At 41.1% G+C, this 21794-nt stretch overlaps 2 protein-coding genes across 2 annotated transcripts; one reads left to right on the forward strand and one right to left on the reverse strand.

Annotated features, from left to right (window-relative positions):
- The first annotated feature begins 2199 nt into the window (after positions 1-2199).
- On the forward strand, positions 2200-3714 carry LOC123494964 (uncharacterized). The gene is made up of 3 exons (XM_045231520.2): positions 2200-2304; positions 2404-2853; positions 3228-3714. Exons 1-3 carry the CDS (start codon positions 2200-2202, stop codon positions 3489-3491), a joined length of 819 nt encoding a protein of 272 aa, XP_045087455.1. The 3' UTR covers positions 3492-3714.
- A 543-nt stretch (positions 3715-4257) lies between these two features.
- LOC141027740 (uncharacterized) lies at positions 4258-5650 on the reverse strand. Its single transcript, XM_073505046.1, has 4 exons — positions 5576-5650; positions 5304-5515; positions 4584-4678; positions 4258-4487 (listed from the first exon to the last, which is right to left on the reverse strand). The coding sequence occupies exons 1-4, from the start codon at positions 5648-5650 to the stop codon at positions 4258-4260; spliced, it is 612 nt and encodes a 203-aa protein (XP_073361147.1).
- Positions 5651-21794: the final 16144 nt, after the last annotated feature.

Raw genomic sequence — 21794 nt, forward strand, 5'->3', positions numbered from 1 at the left:
CCGCTGCGTCCTTCTCAACCGCCGTGTCTTCACGGCCGGCCTTCATCTTCCGACGACGAAGGGCAAGGGAGGTGGTTGCTGGCTCGTAGGAGGTTGGTTCGAGGTGAGAGGAGAGGGTTTTTGCTGATTTGGGGAAGAAAAGTAGCAGGGGTGGGGGGTGGGGGAGACGGGGGTGGTGGAGGCGGCCTTTATTTGGCTTGTGGGGGTGGACGTTTGGAGTTACCGAGGCTAGACGTGTGGCGTCGTGCGCTCGTGCACGCCCCAACCGCTTTCATTTAATTTTTGTCATGTATTTGTATATTTTTATTTTTTGGCGAGGAAATTGCACAAATTACCTACTTTTGGTGTTACTTTTGCATAGAACACCTACTTTACAGGTTTGTTGCACAAAAGAACACATATTGGGGTAATTTGTTGCAGCTAGGTCTAATCCGCCATTTTGCGTGGGTTGACATGATTTGTGACAAGTGAGTCCAGTTTGTAAGTGCACCACGGGAAAAAACACATTCCACATCAGCACCCAGCTAGAACTGTGCAAAATTTACAAATAGGTACTCCAGAAATAATTCTCATTGTTTCTGGGCCCACAGAAATGAACTATTGACATTTTTTTTTGTTCCCACATAACATCTTGGCACACAAGAGTATGCACCAAACTTTTTCTCCTTCGACACACAGAGCTATAACGACGGACATGTACTAGTAATATTCACACTACACGTGTCGATACCATCTTGACCAACATGCAACAACATTGGTCTCATTAGATTGATACATACCATAAGGGGTCCAAATCATTCACCAATTCTTCTAGTCACATTCCACTCCAAGATGCGATAATGGATCGACATGTATCAATCTTGATATCTTTGGAAAAATAATTGGTATAAGGGCCGGATGCACCAATAGATGTCACAATGCACTGACACATGTCACTTGGGCCAACACGCACCATGCCCACAAACAAGGAACAAATAAGCCTATAGGATCCACATGCACCGATAAACTACGTCTCGACATGCAACAACTTTTCGTAGTCACATTGCACGCACAGTGCATACCAAGACACGCCAACGGCCCGTCATGTAGCAATCTTCATGTGTTTCACTAATCATGGTCTCTTTGGACTCACGGATGCCATAAGGGCCAAATGCACCAATATTGACATGTTGCACTCAAACGTGCCACTTGGGCCAACATGGATAATGGGTTTTTACTAGCAAGGATCACATAAGTCATTATATAGTGTTGGTACCCTAGCTAATAACAACATATATCAACATTGGTCCTAGTTGCAGCTTCACAGGACCACTTATGACACACATGGAGCACATCCTCGGTGCATGGTTTTTTTTCATGTGTCTGTGTCTAGATAAATGTCTTAAGGAGAGGCAAATTGGTTCAGCTGAACACACTGCATCAGCCGAACTGGTTAGACCCTTTACCACACACCCGCATGGCCCTGGTTCGAATCCCCGTGAGGCAGTTGGAAATGCCAATTTTTTTCTATGGGTACCGACACGTGGGGTCCCATTGTCATCCACACAAACGCGCCACCACATGTACCACATTTGGCTAAGTGCACCTAGTACTCCACATCATTTTCAACTTCTTCGTCCCCTTCTCGACAAGCGCCGCCGCCGCCAGCTCCCGACGCCGCCTCTCTTCGCCACCGGATCTGCGCGGCCGCCGCCAACTCTGGCAAGTAGGTGAGATCTCCCCTCATCCCCCTCGCGAATCTTCTTCCCTTCCCAAACCGCACGCGTCTCCCTCCTGGGCGCGGATCTGATCCAGAAATTTTATTTGATACATGCGGTAGATGATTTGTTGATGGATATGATGGTTTTTTGATAGATTGATGGATGTCGTAGTGTAGGATCTGAGTTGTACCAGGGAAAAGAGAGGCCCTGTGCAAATCAAAATGAGGCCCTATGTGTGAAGAAATAAATCAAAATAATTCATCCGTTCTTCACTATAGTATGTAGTACTGACATTGGATTGGATCTGATTGGGATTTATTAGGTAGATGATACTGGCATTGCCATTATCATTGGCATTGCTTTTTTAGGTAGATGATAGTAAACAGATTTAATAGGCATTGCATTTTAGGTTATCACTATGATTTATTATATGTATGATCTTTGTAATGTACTATGGTAGCGTACAATTCAACTTAGAGTTCAACATGTTCTGTGTTGAATGGAGGAAGCACCGTGTCGACGGTGCAAGTCACGGTGCCGGACCAGCCTTTGTACTGCCACGCTGTTCGGCATCTACTTCCAGCCTACTTTTGTTTTTGCAGCGGTAACAATTTATATGAACCTTCTGACAGTTCATTAATTTTGTTTTTATTGCTATTTCCACTAATGCATTGTGTTTGTTATTTGTTTTTATCTTGCACAGATCGTCCCATGCAATGTGAGATTGGCATTCAATGAGATCGTCGGAGACACCGTGACCTTCGACGCTCTCGAGGGGCCGTACACTATGCAGGTCGATAAGGGGCGAACGATAACCCAGATTGGAGGAGATGAGTGGGATCGTTTCATCGCCCGCTTGCGTCTTAGTGGGGGTGAATTAATCAGCTTCTCCTTCGGAGGAGAAAGGCCCCGGGTTTCTGTTATCTATCTGAATTTGATTTTCGATAGTGAAGATGAAGTTCATGAGGAGGACGATGGTGAGGATTCAGATGATGATGAGAACCCACTTGATGAAGCACTCTATGCCCAAAGACTGAGCCTGAGCGGCAATGAAACGTGCAACCTCTGGGACATGCTTCCGCTACGTGAAGACTACGTCGGGATGCCATTCGTGACCTGCCTCACAAGGACGAATGTTAAACAGCATCTCATGGTATGTTACTTACTGTGGTAATTACATGATCTGCATGCTTAATAAGTGTACTAGTTGATATGATATGCATGTTGTAGTACTGTGATGATATGCCATGTGTAGAATTCATTTAGTGCAGAATTTTTTATGGTATGCATGTGTCGTAGTAATGCGATATATCCTTATGTAGTGTAGTAATATGCGATGATATGGTTAGTGTACGTAGTAAATAATGATATGCTTAATTACTGTAGTAATTTGATGATTAGCATCTAGTGTAGTGATGTGATGATATATATGCTCAGTGTTGAATCCAATGATATATGTGTCTTCAAGTGTATGATTTGCTGATAATTGCACGTGACATGCTCATATATCATATCAACTATTTTCAGAAATTACCTAAGAGGTTATCTGTTAGCTGTGGCATCGAGCCGCATGAAGAAGGCATGACTGCTGGACTATGCCTTACCAGAACGGGCTCCATCACCACCTGTGCCTACGCAGTGGACACGGACGGTCGCACTGTCTTCAACCGGGTGGGGTGGAAGAAGTTCCTTCATGGCAAGAATCTTTGGGTAGGTCAGGGCATCCAACTCACTATTGCGAACACCCGTCGCCGTGACTGGAGGATGATGATCACCATCAACCTCATTTAGAACTGGCTGGGCCATGTTTCGATGTGAAATGAACTTGGTATGTTAGCTCTTGTTTCCGAGTACTCGCTGTGTATTACCGTACCTATCTATATATATCTAGGTTCAGTAAATGGGCCATGTATCGCTGTGAAATGAACTTGTTATGTTTGGGGCTTGTTTTGTTGTTGCCCCAGCGGTTATTTGAGACTTCCTTGAACTTGAATCTGTCTTGACTTGTTGTTGGATGCTTGGTGCTGTTGCTTTATAGTATAAAGCTGGGGGGGTTGGGGGACCCTTTTTCGTAGGTTCGGTTAATGGAGTTTAGTTCTAATTGTTTACTTTTCCATACAATTCTGAACCAAAACTACACATGGCACAACCTTCTGTGATTAGTTCCATTGATAACTAGTACTCCCTCTGTAAACTAATATAAGAGCGTTTAGATTACTAAAATAGTGATCTAAACGCTCTTATATTAGTTTACGTAGGGAGTATTGAAGAGCAGCCACAAAGTTCCATTCACAATTTACTTGAATATTTGTTTTGATGGATAAACAAAATAGGAAGCTAGCAAACTTATTTAATGAGATAAGCAAACTATGTACTTGATGACATAAGCAAACTTGTTCAACCCTGACAAACAGGACTTAAACAAACTGGTTCAACTCTGACACACATGACATAAACAAGCTGGTTTAACCCAAGGAAAGCAAACTACAAATTTCAAACAACAAGATGAATGACAAGCACAAGCGCAAGCAACACGAAGGCAGACTTTGATGTCTCCTCATCCCGCATAGTGGCAGTGGTAGTAGGGGTCCGCTTCCTGCTCTTTTGAAATTTCCAGACCTCTTTTGATGTTGTCGATTATCTTCCATGACTTGTAGGTGGCGTACGCATCTATTGCTGCGTACTCAATGAGGTAATTTGGCAGTGGGCTGTCTCCCCACAGTTTATGGTCTGCCTCCCTATCGATCTTCTTCTTCATCTTTCTGTAGAATGGGTGGATGACGCTGGCTGCAACATCAGCCAAGGAGTCCTACGGTTTTCCGTTGTATGGAACTCTCCAGTTGCACTGAAATTCGATGTGCTTGTTGGGGTTTATCTCCAAACCAGACAACTTTAGCTTGTCCCTGTCATTTTTAATGCTGAAACCGGCAAAGGTGAACAACTTCTCCTCCTGTAGGAGCTCTTTGAGGCGCTTTGGCCTGCTAGGGGAGAGACAAGTGATGAATACATGGAGTACTAGTGTTTATATTTCAAGATTTAATCTTCTGTTTTTACGGTTTACAAGTGAATAATACCTGGAGTAGATGCTTATACAGTATAAGTCATGGATGAATGTAGTTCAGAAACTAGTACACAAAGTTCTGAAATTAAAATCAAGTACACCATGTTATTTTTCTTTTCGGAATATATAGTTGAGTCAATGATCTATTTGCTTTCTTAGTGCCAGTTTAGTTTTATTATTTTGAATAAAATAACATATACCTCTGCTTCACCAAGTTCTTAAGTTTTTTTGGTGGTGAAAATAACACCAGACCAAGTTCAGAAACTACTTCACTACATGAAGTTCAGAAACTACACTAATGAATCAAGATGAGAAACTACACTGGTACATCAACCTCACAAATTAATCTTGTGCAACAGTTTCAGATACTAATCAAGTGCATCAGGGTCAAAATATATTCTAGTGCATCTACTTTGAGGAACTGCACTAGTGCATCCATTTTCACAAACTACACTAGTACATCTAGTATGAAACTAGTCTAATGAAATTTTGAGGGAGCAGTATTGATGAATGGAAGAGGGTGAATGAGTAGGATACTTCACCATTTTGTGGCCGCAGCGATGTGGTACACAAGGCAGAGACCCTCCACGCTGATCTGCAGAACTGCTGCCATCTGCGGAGGTTCATCATCTTTGGTAAACTCCACATCAACGCCCATGATGTGGGGGTACGAGCCGCAGGCGCTCCTCCTGATCCTAGAGATCATCTCGTCGGCCTTGTCTGGTTCGCTGGTGCAGACGACCTCCAGCGTCTCCTAGCCGTGGAGCTCAACCCCTGTGAGGGTTACGGTGTACTCGCGCTTCTGACCGGGAACGTGAATGATGTCGAGGTTGCCGCTCTGGTGGGACGTCTGGCCACAATGACGCTTGGCAGACGCTTCCTCCGCCATTGCCCTCCTCCTGCGACTGCGGGCTTCAAAGAGAGATGTTTGTGGGTTGTTTGCAGAAGAGATGGAAGCGGCAATGGAGGTTCTCGGAATGAGGCAGTGATGTAGTAGATTTGGGGCTTTTTCACGCCTGGGATGGGGACGTGGGGGAGGCGGTTCGTCTAGGACGTGGGGGTAGTTGTGGTGGGGCGCAGTTGCAGTCCGTCGTGGCAACCGCGCTCTGTGCACTGCTGGGTGCGTGTGCGTCTGAGTTTAGTTCCACCACGGGCCTGCATCCTGGCCCATATCACTGGGTTTGTAGTCGTATGCGGGCTGTGGTGTGTGAAATATCATGTTAGGTAGGTGGGATTTTTTTCTATGAAATCTTTTTTTTGCCTATGAGACATTTTTACTTATACTAAAATAACACTTCCTTTTTTTAGGTACACGTGTCTTATGTGACAAGTTTAAGTTTGATAACAATGAAAAACATGTAAAACCTTGCCACATTGCCTTTCTTGGACATGTGTAAAAAGTTTAAGTTTGAAAACAATTCAAAAACATGTAAAACCTTGCATCATTGAATTTTAATTATAAAATAAATATGTAATATTGCAGTGAAATTGTAGAACATCTCCAAATCAACCATCTTAAACAAATTTTGGAAGTTTCGTCACATGCGTGATTTTTTCGTTCATTAGTACAACGTCGACCATTTTCAACATGTATTGCAAGTTTTGTCACGTATGGCATTTTTCGGGCATATGCAACACGAAGAAACCATTGTTAATACTAAAAAATCAAGGACAATATTTTCTAGATCTTTTGGGATATCATTGTGATATTATTGAAATCTCACATAACTCAATGCGGCCCACCCCTCTCTAAATCCCGCGATTACAGCGCCTCATTCTAACCACCCGGTCGTGCCATCCGCAGCTCCCACGACCGCTGCAAAATCAGATCGGAGACCCGGGCTCACACGGATTACAGGAGTTCCCGGCCACCGCCCACCGCCATGAGGGGTCGGACTTCAGTGTTCTTCTCGCCGCCCCGTCCTCGCGTGAACCCGCCGTATATCCTTGCCGCCGTCTACCGCGCTATACGGGCACTTCTAGTTTGCCACGCCCTATCCGCGACCATCAACTCGGCGCCGACGTCTCCGAGAGAAGGTATTTCCTGATCGTAGCTTTTTTTAATCGTTGTCGCCCGCTCTTTTAGTAGTTGAACCCTCATAGAGTTTGCACAACTTCACGTGGTTAAGCAATTGGATACCCTTGTTAAACTGCGCTTATTTTATGCATGACCAAATAGGTTGTGTGCTTAAACTCATAAGTGGATCATATGTTAAATGATCCACTTAAATTTGATAGCAAGACCATAGCCAAACAAATGTTGTGCCCATTCAAACTTAAATAGGTAGCATCAATTGATACATGATCTTGCTCATGCTCTACTTTTAGCATCATTTCATACATGTTCAGTTCTTATCATAAAGTGGATATATGTACTTTTGGCAATCATGAACATCCTCTACTTACTGCTATAACTAATGCATCCTCAGTACAAAAATTGAACAGGCAATACGGTTGTATTGGCAATCATTTGCATGCTTTACTTTTGGCAAGAACTAATGCATAGTTGAGTTATAACTGGTCATAGATATGGCTGGAACATCTTGAGTTATCATCACGGTCACGCAGAGACCCTAAACCATCACAAGATATGTTGAGCCCATTCAAACACAAATAGGAAGCAGCAATTGATACATGTTCATGCTCATGGTCTACTTTTAGCATAATTTGATACATGTTCAGTTCTTACCAGAAAGTGGAAACAGGCACTTCTGGGAAACATGAGCATCCTCTACTTATTGCAATAACTAATGCATCCTCATTACAAAGCTTCAAATGGCAATAGGTAGAATTGGCAATCATTTGCATGCTTTACTTTTGGCAAAAACTAATGCATAGTTCAGTTGTAACTGGTCATAGATATGGCTGGAACATCCTGAGTTATAAACTGAACATAATCATGCCAAGGTATAACTACCATAGTCATTGTAGTAGAGTTCCTAGCATGCATCACCGTACGATTCTAGAACGGAAGAATAACACAACAAACATAACATAGACCACCGTACGATACTTGAGTTGCTATGGCCTTGTACAATGCAAGGTGATTAGGCGAGGTGTATAGAGAGATAAACCAGGCTTTTCTTAAGCACCGGTGCTTATTTGTACACGGTAGACGCTTAACTAGGCGTCTGTCCTGTAGGAATAGGCAATGGTGCTTCATAAAAACCCGGTTTATTTTTCTAAGCATCACCCTTAGCATCTACCATTGTACAATACCTAACATGCATCAGCAAAATAGTACTAATAACAACTTAGACCACACTTAAACAGATTAGCAGCAAACACTTAGTTAAACGGCAGACCGCACACCATAAGTTCACACCCACCATAGACCATAGGGCATAAGTTCTTACACACCATAGACCATAAGTTTTAGAGTCGACCAGCGAATACCGATAACATAAAAGGACACGGCGGTCCTGGGGCAGCAGCAGCAGTCTAGCAGCACATCACTTGTCTCCCTTGTTCAGCGGCGGCGCGGCGGGCTGTAGTAGGGCTCATTGACTTTGACAATCTTCAGGAAGCGCCCGTAGGCCGCATGTTTTGCCAGAGTACTGGCCTTTTGGTTCCTACTGTAGGAGTTGCCAGTGGAGACGACATGCTGCATCAAGCTATCTATGCTGCCCTTGATCGCCTTGCCACAGAAGGGGCAGCCAAGCTTTCCATAGAAACGGTACTTGAATTTTCCAGCAATCAGCTGCCTCATGATGTAGCGGCTCTTGCTGTGCCTGCTGTCCATGTCATACCCCACATCATCGTCATCCTCCTGTGAATTAGTACACAAAGAAGAACTCAGTTAATCTATTCTGCTATATTGCTCTTAATTAGAATGTATGAAAAGTACAGACGTGTAACATGACAACTATCTATTTGCTTGAAATAAGGCGTATATGCACATACATAATTGAACCAAATAATTTGACATGCATAAATATGGACGGTGGAATAGTTGCATTGATAGATTAGTGCACAAGAAGTACATAATTAACACATGAAAGAATTCATAATGTGGCTTGGTTTAATGATACTTGATACTTGTTACAGGTGTAATTCTGATTGGAATCAGAAAAAGGCTTCGGGGGTTTCTTCTATCTACTGGAATCAAGAAACCATAATTCTTTCTGAGAGCAGCAATACTAATTCTCCAACATTGTTAGTATGGACGAAAATGCCAAGAGCACACTGACAAGTCAACGCATAATGCAGAACTACGCTACAGCCCATACATCTCGATTTCATCTATCTGAGAGAGAGAGAGATTGTTTTGTCATTTCGTACGACTAATTTAACATTATACTGATGTCAGTGTGCTCGTCAAGTGATGCGTCGATACTAGATTTACGACATAATCAGAATGTCAAAATAGACCAAGCTTTATCAAAGTGGAATGCAATGCCTTGCTACGACGCCTCTCATCAATTGGTATATGCAATTAGTTAGGGTTAAATCCAACGGTCTAGTCGTCGGTAGTTACAAAGGAGCTATGGGCTACTATCTTTATCCCTTATCTTGTGACTCTGATGACCCAGCGAGGAAAATACTTTGGAGCAACTTAACTTGGAACAGGAAATGTTGTAATGCAAAACAAACTGTTTTTTGTCTATTTATTGGAATCAGAAATTGAATTCTAGTTTTACAAATATATGCTAAAAAAGATTCATTCCAGTGGTCTAAAAAAAGATTCAGAAATTGAATTCTAGTTTTACAAATACAAGTTGAGTATTTAGGGCATGTTTTCTAAAAAAAGATTCATTGCAGTGGTCAGATGCTCAAATTGAGGCCTTCACAACATTGAAGAATTGTCTGGTCACTGCTCTTGTTATGGCTTTGCCTTATTTGACCCTACCATTTACTTTTTAAACAGATGCATCAGGTCAAGGTATTGGTTCTGTCCTCATGCAACAAGGCAAACCAATTGCCAAAACAGGAAATGGTGTCAAAGAAATAATCAAGTGGTCAGAACTGGACTCTTACCAATTAAAACTGAATGTAGATGCATCATATGATAGTTAAGAAGGACATGAGTTGATGGGTGGTATTTTAAGAGATCAGTATGGTAACTCTGTGTCAATTTAGTAAATTGCCATTATATTGCAAATGCATCTTCTGCCTGCTTGATGGAGTTTTAGCTATACTAGTGGGTTTTTTTCTTCTGTCTATTCGAACAGAAAATGAATCAGATTCTAAAATCACCATCCAACAAGAAAATCTATGCTAGATCCCTACAATCCTACATGTACGCAAACATTATGGAGGGGCCAATACATGAGTAGAAATACCTCATCAATACTTTAAGAAAATGATTCAGATTCAAAAACCACCATTCATTATGCAAGAAAATCTATGCTAGATCCTTTCAACTAGCACGCCCATATGAATTTGATTCTCATGTACTTAACAAGAAAAACCCCAATACCATGAAAAACCAGAGTACATGAAGGAAAAATAAATCTCAAAAAACCAGAGTAGTACCTCCGACATCTCGTCAATGACATCCTCGTCGAAGTCGCCGCCCTTCCTGGGATCCACAGCCATCTCGAACTCTATCTTGTCCACAGTGCCCCCCGTAGAACTCCTCCTCGATTCTCTCATGGACCCTCGCCGTCTCCTCGTCCAGATCTTCCCCCACCTTCTCGTGCACACGCTCTCCGACTTGTAGCTCGACGGCTGGGATGGCAGCGGGAGGAGGCACAGCAGTTGCTGCACCGCCAGCGGTCGCCGCTACGGCGGACTCAGCCGCTGCAACCGCGGCGGCACCCACGGCAGCAGAATTCTCTCCACCGATGGTTGCCTCCGGCTCGTCGGCCGCATCTTCACGGCCGCGCTTCATCGGCGGTCGACGAGACGAGGAGGAGTAGTGGATTGCTGAGGAAGCCAGTAGGGTTTGGGAGAGGACGAGGTGGTATGGCTGGAGTGGGAGAGGACGAGGGTTTTCTACCCGAATTGGGGAAGAAAATGAATGCGGCTGCCTCCTTGAGTTATCGAGGGGTCGAGGGGGGTGATTTGTCTCACCTACTAGGGCCTTCCACAGTGTGGACGCGTGGGGTTTGCCCCGCGCCGCCCTTCAAACTGCTGACTCGTGGACACCAGCAGTGGTTACACATGATATGTATGGTCAATGAAGTCTTCAATATGAGAGCACGTAATTTGTATGAAAATGCATCATCAGCCCAGCGGTAACACCCTCCCCATCACAAACTAATGCCCTAGGTTCGAAACTCCGTCGGGCACTTTGGTTGGGCCTCTTTTTGCGTATGGGGTTTTTACATGTGGATCCCACATGTCATTCACACACACACGGAGAACACGTACAAACAAACTTGCCGGACATGATGTAAATGGACCCAAAAAAATTCTACTTCTTTGATTCAAATCATGAGAAGGAAGCATGACTAGTTTGGTAACGTTGTCGGCATTTGTATGGATTTTCTAATACGACTAATGCGTAAAATACTTCTTGGAGGTGACGCGAGAAGAGCACGTTGTCGATCCACTTGCGTGGCCATGCCCACAACAAGGAAAAATTATTCTTAACATGTCCAAAAATTCACCTCCTTCACCGACGGCCGTTCGGGTAGGAGGTACGGGTCCGTGTGGAAGGACGGGTTTTTTCGACCACCTCCAAATGGTCCCTCCGGAATGCGGTGATTTTTTCAACCACCTCCAAATCACCTCAATTTTAGCACACATGATATCTTGCACAAACAAAGCTAGGTTTCCAAGGTTTTATAGTTTTTTGAATTTTTTTGAATTTATACTGCCCTCTAGACTGACTGATCAAAACATCGGTCTATACCTCAAGGGGGCATTGTAAAATATATTTTTTTCCAAATTTTCTTTCATGGACATGTTTGGCACATGTGGGTCACCGTGTCATAGAGAAATTGGGTGATTTGGAGGTGGTGGAAAAAACCACCTTTGTTCAAAAAATGCCTTAAGTTACCAAATGGTCCCTTCGGAATGCGGTGATTTTTTCGACCACCTCCAAATCACCTCAATTTTGGCACACATGATCTCTTGCACAAACAAAGCTAGGTTTCCAAGGTTTTATATTTTTTTGAATTTTTTTTAAAATTATACTGCCCTCTAGACTGACTGATCAAAACATCGGTCTATACCTCAAGGGGGCATTGTAAAAAATATTTTTTCCAAATCTTCTTTCATGGACATGTTTGGCACATGTGGGTCACCTTGTCATAGAGAAATTGGGTGATTTGGAGGTGGTGGAAAAATCACCTTTGCTCAAAAAATGCCTTAAGCTAGACCAAATGGTCCCTTCGGAATGTGGTGATTTTTTCGACCACCTCCAAATCACCTCAATTTTTGCACACATGATCTCTTGCACAAACAAAGCTAGGTTTCCAAACTTTTATATTTTTTTGAATTTATACTGCCCTCTAGACTGACTGATCAAAACATCGGTCTATATCTCAAGGGGCATTGTAAAATATATATATTTTCCAAATTTTCTTTCATGGACATGTTTGGCACATGTGGGTCACCGTGTCATAGAGAAATTGGGTGATTTGGAGGTGGTGGCAAAAAACCACCTTTGTTCAAAAAATGGCTTAAGTTACCAAATGGTCCCTCCGGAATGCGGTGATTTTTTCGACCACCTCCAAATCACCTCAATTTTGGCACACATGATCTCCTGCACAAACAAAGCTAGGTTTCCAAGGTTTTTTATTCTTTTGAATTTTTTTAAATTATACTGCCCTCTAGACTGACTGATCAAAATATAGGTCTATACCTCAAGGGGGCATTGTAAAAAATATTTTTTCCAAATCTTCTTTCATGGACATGTTTTGCACATGTGGGTCACCGTGTCATAGAGAAATTGGGTGATTTGGAGGTGGTGGAAAAAATTACCTTTGTTCAAAAAATGGCTTAAGTTAGACCAAATGGTCCCTCCGGAAGCTGGTGATTTTTTCGACCACCTCCAAATCACCTCAATTTTGGCACACATGATCTCTTGCACAAGCAAAGCTAGGTTTCCAAGGTTTTATATTTTTTTGAATTTTTTGGAATTTATACTGCCCTCTAGACTGACTGATCAAAACATCGGTATATATCTCAAGGGGGCATTGTAAAATATATTTTTTTCCAAATTTTATTTCATAGACATGTTTGGCACACGTGGGTCACCGTGTCATAGAGAAATTGGGTGATTTGGAGGTGGTGGAAAAAAAATCACCTTTGTTCAAAAAATGGCTTAAGTTAAGACCAAATGGTGCCTCCGGAATGCGGTGATTTTTCGACCACCTCCAAATCACCTCAATTTTGGCACAGATGATCTCTTGCACAAACAAAACTAGGTTTCCAAGGTTTTAATTTTTTTTTGAATTTGTTTGAATTTATACTGCCCTCTAGACTGACTGATCAAAACATCGGTCTATACCTCAAGGGGCATTGTAAAAAATATTTTTTCCAAATCTTCTTTCATGGACATGTTTGGCACATGTGGGTCACCGTGTCATAGAGAAATTGGGTGATTTGGAGGTGGTGGAAAAAATCACATTTGTTCAAAAATGGCTTAAGTTATAGACCAAATGGTCCCTCCGGAATGCGGTGATTTTTTGGACCAGCTTCAAGTCACCTCAATTTTGGCACACATGATCTCTTGCACAAACAAAGCTACGTTTCCAAGATTTTATATATTTTTTGAATTTATACTGCCCTCTAGACTAACTGATCAAAACATCGGTCTATACCTCAAGGGGGCATTGTAAAATATATTTTTTCCAAATTTTCTTTCATGGACATGTTTGGCACATGTGGGTCACCGTGTCATAGAGAAATTGGGTGATTTGGAGGTGGTGGAAAAAATCACCTTTGTTCAAAAAATGGCTTATGTTAGACCAAATGGTCCCTCCGGAATCCGGTGATTTTGTCGACCACCTCCAAATCACCTCAATTTTGGCACACATGATCTCTTGCACAAACAAAGCTAAGTTTCCAAGGTTTTATATTTTTTTTGAAATTTTTTGAATCTATACTGCCCTCTAGACTGACTCATCAAATCATCGGTCTATACCTCAAGGGGGCATTGTAAAATATATTTTTTCCAAATTTTCTTTCATGGACATGTTTGGCACATGTGGCTCACCGTGTCATAGAGAAATTGGGTGATTTGGAGGTGGTGGAAAAAATCACCTTTGTTCAAAAAATGGCTCAATTTAGACCAAATGGTCGTACCGGAATGCGGTGATTTTTTCGAGCACCTCCAAATCACCTCAATTTTGGCACACATGATCTCTTGCACAAACAAAGCTAGGTTTCCAAGGTTTTATATTTTTTGAATTTTTTTGAATTTATACTGCCCTCTAGACTGACTGATTAAAACATCGATCTATACCTCAAGGGGGCACTGTAAAATATATTTTTTCCAAATTTTCTTTCATGGACATGTTTGGCACATGTGGGTCACCGTGTCATAGAGAAATTGGGTGATTTGGAGGTGGTGGAAAAAACCCACCTTTGTTCAAAAAATGGCTTAAGTTAGACCAAATCGTCCCTCCGGAATGGGGTGATTTTTTCGATCACCTCCAAATCACCTCAATTTTGGCACACATGATCTCTTGGACAAACAAAGCTAGGTTTCCAAGGTTTTATATTTTTTTTGAATTTTTTTGAATTTATACTGCCCTCTAGACTGACTCATCAAAACATCGGTCTATACCTCAAGGGGGCATTGTAAAATATGTTTTTTCCAAATTTTCTTTCATGGACATGTTTGGCACATGTGGGTCACCGTTTCATAGGGAAATTGGGTGATTTGGAGGTGGTGGAAAAAATCACCTTTGTTCAAAAAATGGCTTAAGTTAGACCAAATCGTCCCTCCGGAATGCGGTGATTTTTTCGACCACCTCCAAATCACCTCAATTTTGGCACACATGATCTCTTGCACAAACAAAGCTAGGTTTCCAAGGTTTTATATTTTTTTGAATTTTTTGAATTTATACTGCCCTGTAGACTAACTGATCAAAACATCGGTCTATACCTCAAGGGGGCATTGTAAAATATTTTTTCCAAATGTTCTTTCATGGACATGTTTGGCACACATGGGTCACCGTGTCATAGTGAAATTGGGTGATTTGGAGGTGGTGGAAAAAATCACCTTTGTTCAAAAAATGGCTTAAGTTAAGACCAAATGGTTGCCTCCGGAATGCGGTGATTTTTCGACCACCTCCAAATCACCTCAATTTTGGCACACATGATCTCTTGCACAAACAAAGCTAGGTTTCCAAGGTTTTATATTATTTTTTTGAATTTTTTTGAATTTATACTCCCCTGTAGACTGACTGATCAAGGGGGCATTGTAAAATATTTTTTGCAAATGTTCTTTCATGGACATGTTTGCCACACGTGGGTCACCGTGTAATAGAGAAATTGGGTGATTTGGAGGTGGTGGAAAAAAATCACCTTTGTTCAAAAAATGGCTTAAGTTAGACCAAATGGTCCCTCTGGAATGCGGTGATTTTGTCGACCACCTCCAAATCACCTCAATTTTGGCACACATGATCTCTTGCACAAACAAAGCTAGGTTTCCAAGGTTTTATATTTTTTTGAATTTATTTGAATTTATACTGCCCTCTAGACTGACTCATCAAAACATCGGTCTATACCTCAAGGGGGCATTGTAAAATATATTTTTTCCAAATTTTCTTTCATGGACATGTTTGGCACATGTGGGTCACCGTGTCATAGAGAAATTGGGTGATTTGGAGGTGGTGCAAAAAATCACCTTTGTTCAAAAAATGGCTTAAGTTAGACCAAATGGTCCCTCCGGAATGCGGTGATTTTTTCGACCACCTCCAAATCACCTCAATTTTGGCACACATGATCTCTTGCACAAACAAAGCTAGGTTTCCAAGGTTTTTTTTTTGAATTTATACTGCCCTGTAGACTGACTGATCAAAACATCTGTCTATACCTCAAGGGGGCATTGTAAAATATTTTTTTCCAAATGTTCTTTCATGGACATGTTTGGCACACGTGGGTCACCGTGTCATAGAGAAATTGGGTGATTTGGAGGTGGTGGAAAAAATCACCTTTGTTCAAAAAATGGCTTAAGTCAAGACCAAATGGTGCCTCCGGAATGCGGTGATTTTTCGACCACCTCCAAATCACGTCAATTTTGGCACAGATGATCTCTTGCACAAACAAAGCTAGGTTTCCAAGGTTTTATATTTTTTTGAATTTATACTGCCCTGTAGACTGACTGATCAAAACATCGGTCTATACCTCAAGGGGGCATTGTAAAATATATTTTTCGAAATGTTCTTTCATGGACATGTTTGACACACGTGGGTCACCGTGTCATAGAGAAATTGGGTGATTTGGAGGTGGTGGAAAAAATCACCTTTGTTCAAAAAATGGCTTAAGTTAGACCAAATGGTCCCTCCGGAATGCGGTTATTTTGTCGACCACCTCCAAATCACCTCAATTTTGGCACACAAGATCTCTTGCATAAACAAAGCTAGGTTTCCAAGGTTTTATATTTTTTTTGAATTTATTTGAATTTATACTGCCCTCTAGACTGACTCATCAAAACATCGGTCTATACCTCAAGGGGGCATGGTAAAATATATTTTTTCCAAATGTTCTTTCATGGACATGTTTGGCACACGTGGGTCACCGTGTCATAGAGAAATTGGGTGATTTGGAGGTAGTGGAAAAAATCACCTTTGTTCAAAAAATGGCTTAAGTTAAGACCAAATGGTGCCTCCGGAATGCGGTGATTTTTCGACCACCTCCAAATCACCTCAATTTTGGCACACATGATCTCTTGCACAAACAAAGCTAGGTTTCCAAGGTTTTATATTTTCTTTTGAATTTTTTTGAATTTATACTCCCCTGTAGACTGACTGATCAAGGGGGCATTGTAAAATATTTTTTGCAAATTTTCTTTCATGGACATGTTTGGCACACGTGGGTCACCGTGTCATAGAGAAATTGGGTGATTTGGAGGTGGTGGAAAAAAATCACCTTTGTTCAAAAAATGGCTTAAGTTAGACCAAATGGTCCCTCTGGAATGCGGTGATTTTGTCGACCACCTCCAAATCACCTCAATTTTGGCACACATGATCTCTTGCACAAACAAAGCTAGGTTTCCAAGGTTTTATATATTTTTTGAATTTATTTGAATTTATACTGCCCTCTAGACTGACTCATCAAAACATCGGTCTATACCTCAAGGGGGCATTGTAAAATATATTTTTTCCGAATTTTCTTTCATGGACATGTTTGGCACATGTGGGTCACCGTGTCATAGAGAAATTGGGTGATTTGGAGGTGGTGCAAAAAATCACCTTTGTTCAAAAAATGGCTTAAGTTAGACCAAATGGTCCCTCCGGAATGCGGTGATTTTTTCGACCACCTCCAAATCACCTCAATTTTGGCACACATGATCTCTTGCACAAACAAAGCTATGTTTCCATGGTTTTATATTTTTTTTGAATTTGTTTGAATTTATACTGCCCTGTAGACTGACTGATCAAAACATCTGTCTATACCTCAAGGGGGCATTGTAAAATATTTTTTTCCAAATGTTCTTTCATGGACATGTTTGGCACACGTGGGTCACCGTGTCATAGAGAAATTGGGTGATTTGGAGGTGGTGGAAAAAATCACCTTTGTTCAAAAAATGGCTTAAGTCAAGACCAAATGGTGCCTCCGGAATGCGGTGATTTTTCGACCACCTCCAAATCACGTCAATTTTGGCACAGATGATCTCTTGCACAAACAAAGCTAGGTTTCCAAGGTTTTATATTTTTTTGAATTTATACTGCCCTGTAGACTGACTGATCAAAACATCGGTCTATACCTCAAGGGGGCATTGTAAAATATTTTTTTCGAAATGTTCTTTCATGGACATGTTTGACACACGTGGGTCACCGTGTCATAGAGAAATTGGGTGATTTGGAGGTGGTGGAAAAAATCACCTTTGTTCAAAAAATGGCTTAAGTTAGACCAAATGGTCCCTCCGGAATGCGGTTATTTTGTCGACCACCTCCAAATCACCTCAATTTTGGCACACATGATCTCTTGCACAAACAAAGCTAGGTTTCCAAGGTTTTATATTTTTTTTGAATTTATTTGAATTTATACTGCCCTCTAGACTGACTCATCAAAACATCGGTCTATACCTCAAGGGGGCATTGTAAAATATATTTTTTCCAAATGTTCTTTCATGGACATGTTTGGCACACGTGGGTCACCGTGTCATAGAGAAATTGGGTGATTTGGAGGTGGTGGAAAAAATCACCTTTGTTCAAAAAATGGCTTAAGTTAAGACCAAATGGTGCCTCCGGAATGCGGTGATTTTTCGACCACCTCCAAATCACCTCAATTTTGGCACACATGATCTCTTGCACAAACAAAGCTAGGTTTCCAACGTTTTATATTTTTTTTTTGAATTTTTTTGAATTTATACTCCCCTGTAGACTGACTGATCAAGGGGGCATTGTAAAATATTTTTTGCAAATGTTCTTTCATGGACATGTTTTCCACACGTGGGTCACCGTGTCATAGAGAAATTGGGTGATTTGGAGGTGGTGGAAAAAAATCACCTTTGTTCAAAAAATGGCTTAAGTTAGACCAAATGGTCCCTCTGGAATGCGGTGATTTTGTCGACCACCTCCAAATCACCTCAATTTTGGCACACATGATCTCTTGCACAAACAAAGCTAGGTTTCCAAGGTTTTATATTTTTTTTGAATTTATTTGAATTTATACTGCCCTCTAGACTGACTCATCAAAACATCGGTCTATACCTCAAGGGGGCATTGTAAAATATATTTTTTCCAAATTTTCTTTCATGGACATGTTTGGCACATGTGGGTCACCGTGTCGTAGAGAAATTGGGTGATTTGGAGGTGGTGCAAAAAATCACCTTTGTTCAAAAAATGGCTTAAGTTAGACCAAATGGTCCCTCCGGAATGCGGTGATTTTTTCGACCACCTCCAAATCACCTCAATTTTGGCACACATGATCTCTTGCACAAACAAAGCTAGGTTTCCAAGGTTTTATATTTTTTTTGAATTTATTTGAATTTATACTGCCCTCTAGACTGACTCATCAAAACATCGGTCTATACCTCAAGGGGGCATTGTAAAATATATTTTTTCCAAATTTTCTTTCATGGACATGTTTGGCACATGTGGGTCACCGTGTCATAGAGAAATTGGGTGATTTGGAGGTGGTGCAAAAAATCACCTTTGTTCAAAAAATGGCTTAAGTCAAGACCAAATGGTGCCTCCGGAATGCGGTGATTTTTCGACCACCTCCAAATCACGTCAATTTTGGCACAGATGATCTCTTGCACAAACAAAGCTAGGTTTCCAAGGTTTTATATTTTTTTTGAATTTGTTTGAATTTATACTGCCCTGTAGACTGACTGATCAAAACATCTGTCTATACCTCAAGGGGGCATTGTAAAATATATATTTTTTCCAAATGTTCTTTCATGGACATGTTTGGCACACGTGGGTCACCGTGTCATAGAGAAATTGGGTGATTTGGAGGTGGTGGAAAAAATCACCTTTGTTCAAAAAATGGCTTAAGTCAAGACCAAATGGTGCCTCCGGAATGCGGTGATTTTTCGACCACCTCCAAATCACGTCAATTTTGGCACAGATGATCTCTTGCACAAACAAAGCTAGGTTTCCAAGGTTTTATATTTTTTTGAATTTATACTGCCCTGTAGACTGACTGATCAAAACATCGGTCTATACCTCAAGGGGGCATTGTAAAATATTTTTTTCGAAATGTTCTTTCATGGACATGTTTGACACACGTGGGTCACCGTGTCATAGAGAAATTGGGTGATTTGGAGGTGGTGGAAAAAATCACCTTTGTTCAAAAAATGCCTTAAGTTAGACCAAATGGTCCCTCCGGAATGCGGTTATTTTGTCGACCACCTCCAAATCACCTCAATTTTGGCACACATGATCTCTTGCACAAACAAAGCTAGGTTTCCAAGGTTTTATATTTTTTTTGAATTTATTTGAATTTATACTGCCCTCTAGACTGACTCATCAAAACATCGGTCTATACCTCAAGGGGGCATTGTAAAATATATTTTTTCCAAATTTTCTTTCATGGACATGTTTGGCACATGTGGGTCACCGTGTCGTAGAGAAATTGGGTGATTTGGAGGTGGTGCAAAAAATCACCTTTGTTCAAAAAATGGCTTAAGTTAGACCAAATGGTCCCTCCGGAATGCGGTGATTTTTTCGACCACCTCCAAATCACCTCAATTTTGGCACACATGATCTCTTGCACAAACAAAGCTAGGTTTCCAAGGTTTTATATTTTTTTGAATTTGTTTGAATTTATACTGCCCTGTAGACTGACTGATCAAAACATCTGTCTATACGTCAAGGGGGCATTGTAAAATATATTTTTTTTGTTCTTTCATGGACATGTTTGGCACACGTGGGTCACCGTGTCATAGAGAAATTGGGTGATTTGGAGGTGGTGGAAAAAATCACCTTTGTTCAAAAAATGGCTTAAGTCAAGACCAAATGGTGCCTCCGGAATGCGGTGATTTTTCGACCACCTCCAAATCACGTCAATTTTGGCACAGATGATCTCTTGCACAAACAAAGCTAGGTTTCCAAGGTTTTATATTTTTTTGAATTTATACTGCCCTGTAGACTGACTGATCAAAACATCGGTCTATACCTCAAGGGGGCATTGTAAAATATTTTTTTCGAAATGTTCTTTCATGGACATGTTTGACACACGTGGGTCACCATGTCATAGAGAAATTGGGTGATTTGGAGGTGGTAGAAAAAATCACCTTTGTTCAAAAAATGCCTTAAGTTAAGACCAAATGGTCCCTCCGGAATGCGGTTATTTTGTCGACCACCTCCAAATCACCTCAATTTTGGCACACATGATCTCTTGCACAAACAAAGCTAGGTTTCCAAGGTTTTATATTTTTTTTGAATTTATTTGAATTTATACTGCCCTCTAGACTGACTCATCAAAACATCGGTCTATACCTCAAGGGGGCATTGTAAAATATATTTTTTCCAAATGTTCTTTCATGGACATGTTTGGCACACGTGGGTCACCGTGTCATAGAGAAATTGGGTGATTTGGAGGTGGTGGAAAAAATCACCTTTGTTCAAAAAATGGCTTAAGTTAAGCCCAAATGGTGCCTCCGGAATGCGGTGATTTTTCGACCACCTCCAAATCACCTCAATTTTGGCACACATGATCTCTTGCACAAAAACAAAGCTAGGTTTCCAAGGTTTTATATTTTCTTTTGAATTTTTTTGAATTTATACTCCCCTGTAGACTGACTGATCAAGGGGGCATTGTAAAATATTTTTTGCAAATGTTCTTTCATGGACATGTTTGCCACACGTGGGTCACCGTCTCATAGAGAAATTGGGTGATTTGGAGGTGGTGGAAAAAAATCACCTTTGTTCAAAAAATGGCTTAAGTTAGACCAAATGGTCCCTCTGGAATGCGGTGATTTTGTCGACCACCTCCAAATCACCTCATTTTGGCACACATGATCTCTTGCACAAACAAAGCTAGGTTTCCAAGGTTTTATATATTTTTTGAATTTATTTGAATTTATACTGCCCTCTAGACTGACTCATCAAAACATCGGTCTATACCTCAAGGGGGCATTGTAAAATATATTTTTTCCAAATTTTCTTTCATGGACATGTTTGGCACATGTGGGTCACCGTGTCATAGAGAAATTGGGTGATTTGGAGGTGGTGCAAAAAATCACCTTTGTTCAAAAAATGGCTTAAGTTCGACCAAATGGTCCCTCCGGAATGCGGTGATTTTTTCGACCACCTCCAAATCACCTCAATTTTGGCACACATGATCTCTTGCACAAACAAAGCTAGGTTTCCATGGTTTTATATTTTTTTTGAATTTGTTTGAATTTATACTGCCCTCTAGACTGACTGATCAAAACATCTGTCTATACCTCAAGGGGCCATTGTAAAATATTTTTTTCCAAATGTTCTTTCATGGACATGTTTGGCACACGTGGGTCA

This window comes from Aegilops tauschii, chromosome 1 (genome assembly GCF_002575655.3).
Source record: "Aegilops tauschii subsp. strangulata cultivar AL8/78 chromosome 1, Aet v6.0, whole genome shotgun sequence".
Taxonomy (NCBI): Eukaryota; Viridiplantae; Streptophyta; class Magnoliopsida; order Poales; family Poaceae; genus Aegilops; species Aegilops tauschii.

Coding starts and splice junctions, on each gene's coding strand:
- LOC123494964 (XM_045231520.2), top strand. CDS start 2,200: ATGGAGGAAGCACCGTGTCGACGGTGCAAGTCACGGTGCCGGACCAGC. Junction 2,305..2,403: donor CTACTTTTGTTTTTGCAGCG/GTAACAATTTAT, acceptor TATCTTGCACAG/ATCGTCCCATGCAATGTGAG. Junction 2,854..3,227: donor ATGTTAAACAGCATCTCATG/GTATGTTACTTA, acceptor AACTATTTTCAG/AAATTACCTAAGAGGTTATC.
- LOC141027740 (XM_073505046.1), bottom strand. CDS start 5,650: ATGGCGGAGGAAGCGTCTGCCAAGCGTCATTGTGGCCAGACGTCCCAC. Junction 4,679..5,303: donor ATCGCTGCGGCCACAAAATG/GTGAAGTATCCT, acceptor CTCCCCTAGCAG/GCCAAAGCGCCTCAAAGAGC. Junction 4,488..4,583: donor GGACAAGCTAAAGTTGTCTG/GTTTGGAGATAA, acceptor CTGATGTTGCAG/CCAGCGTCATCCACCCATTC.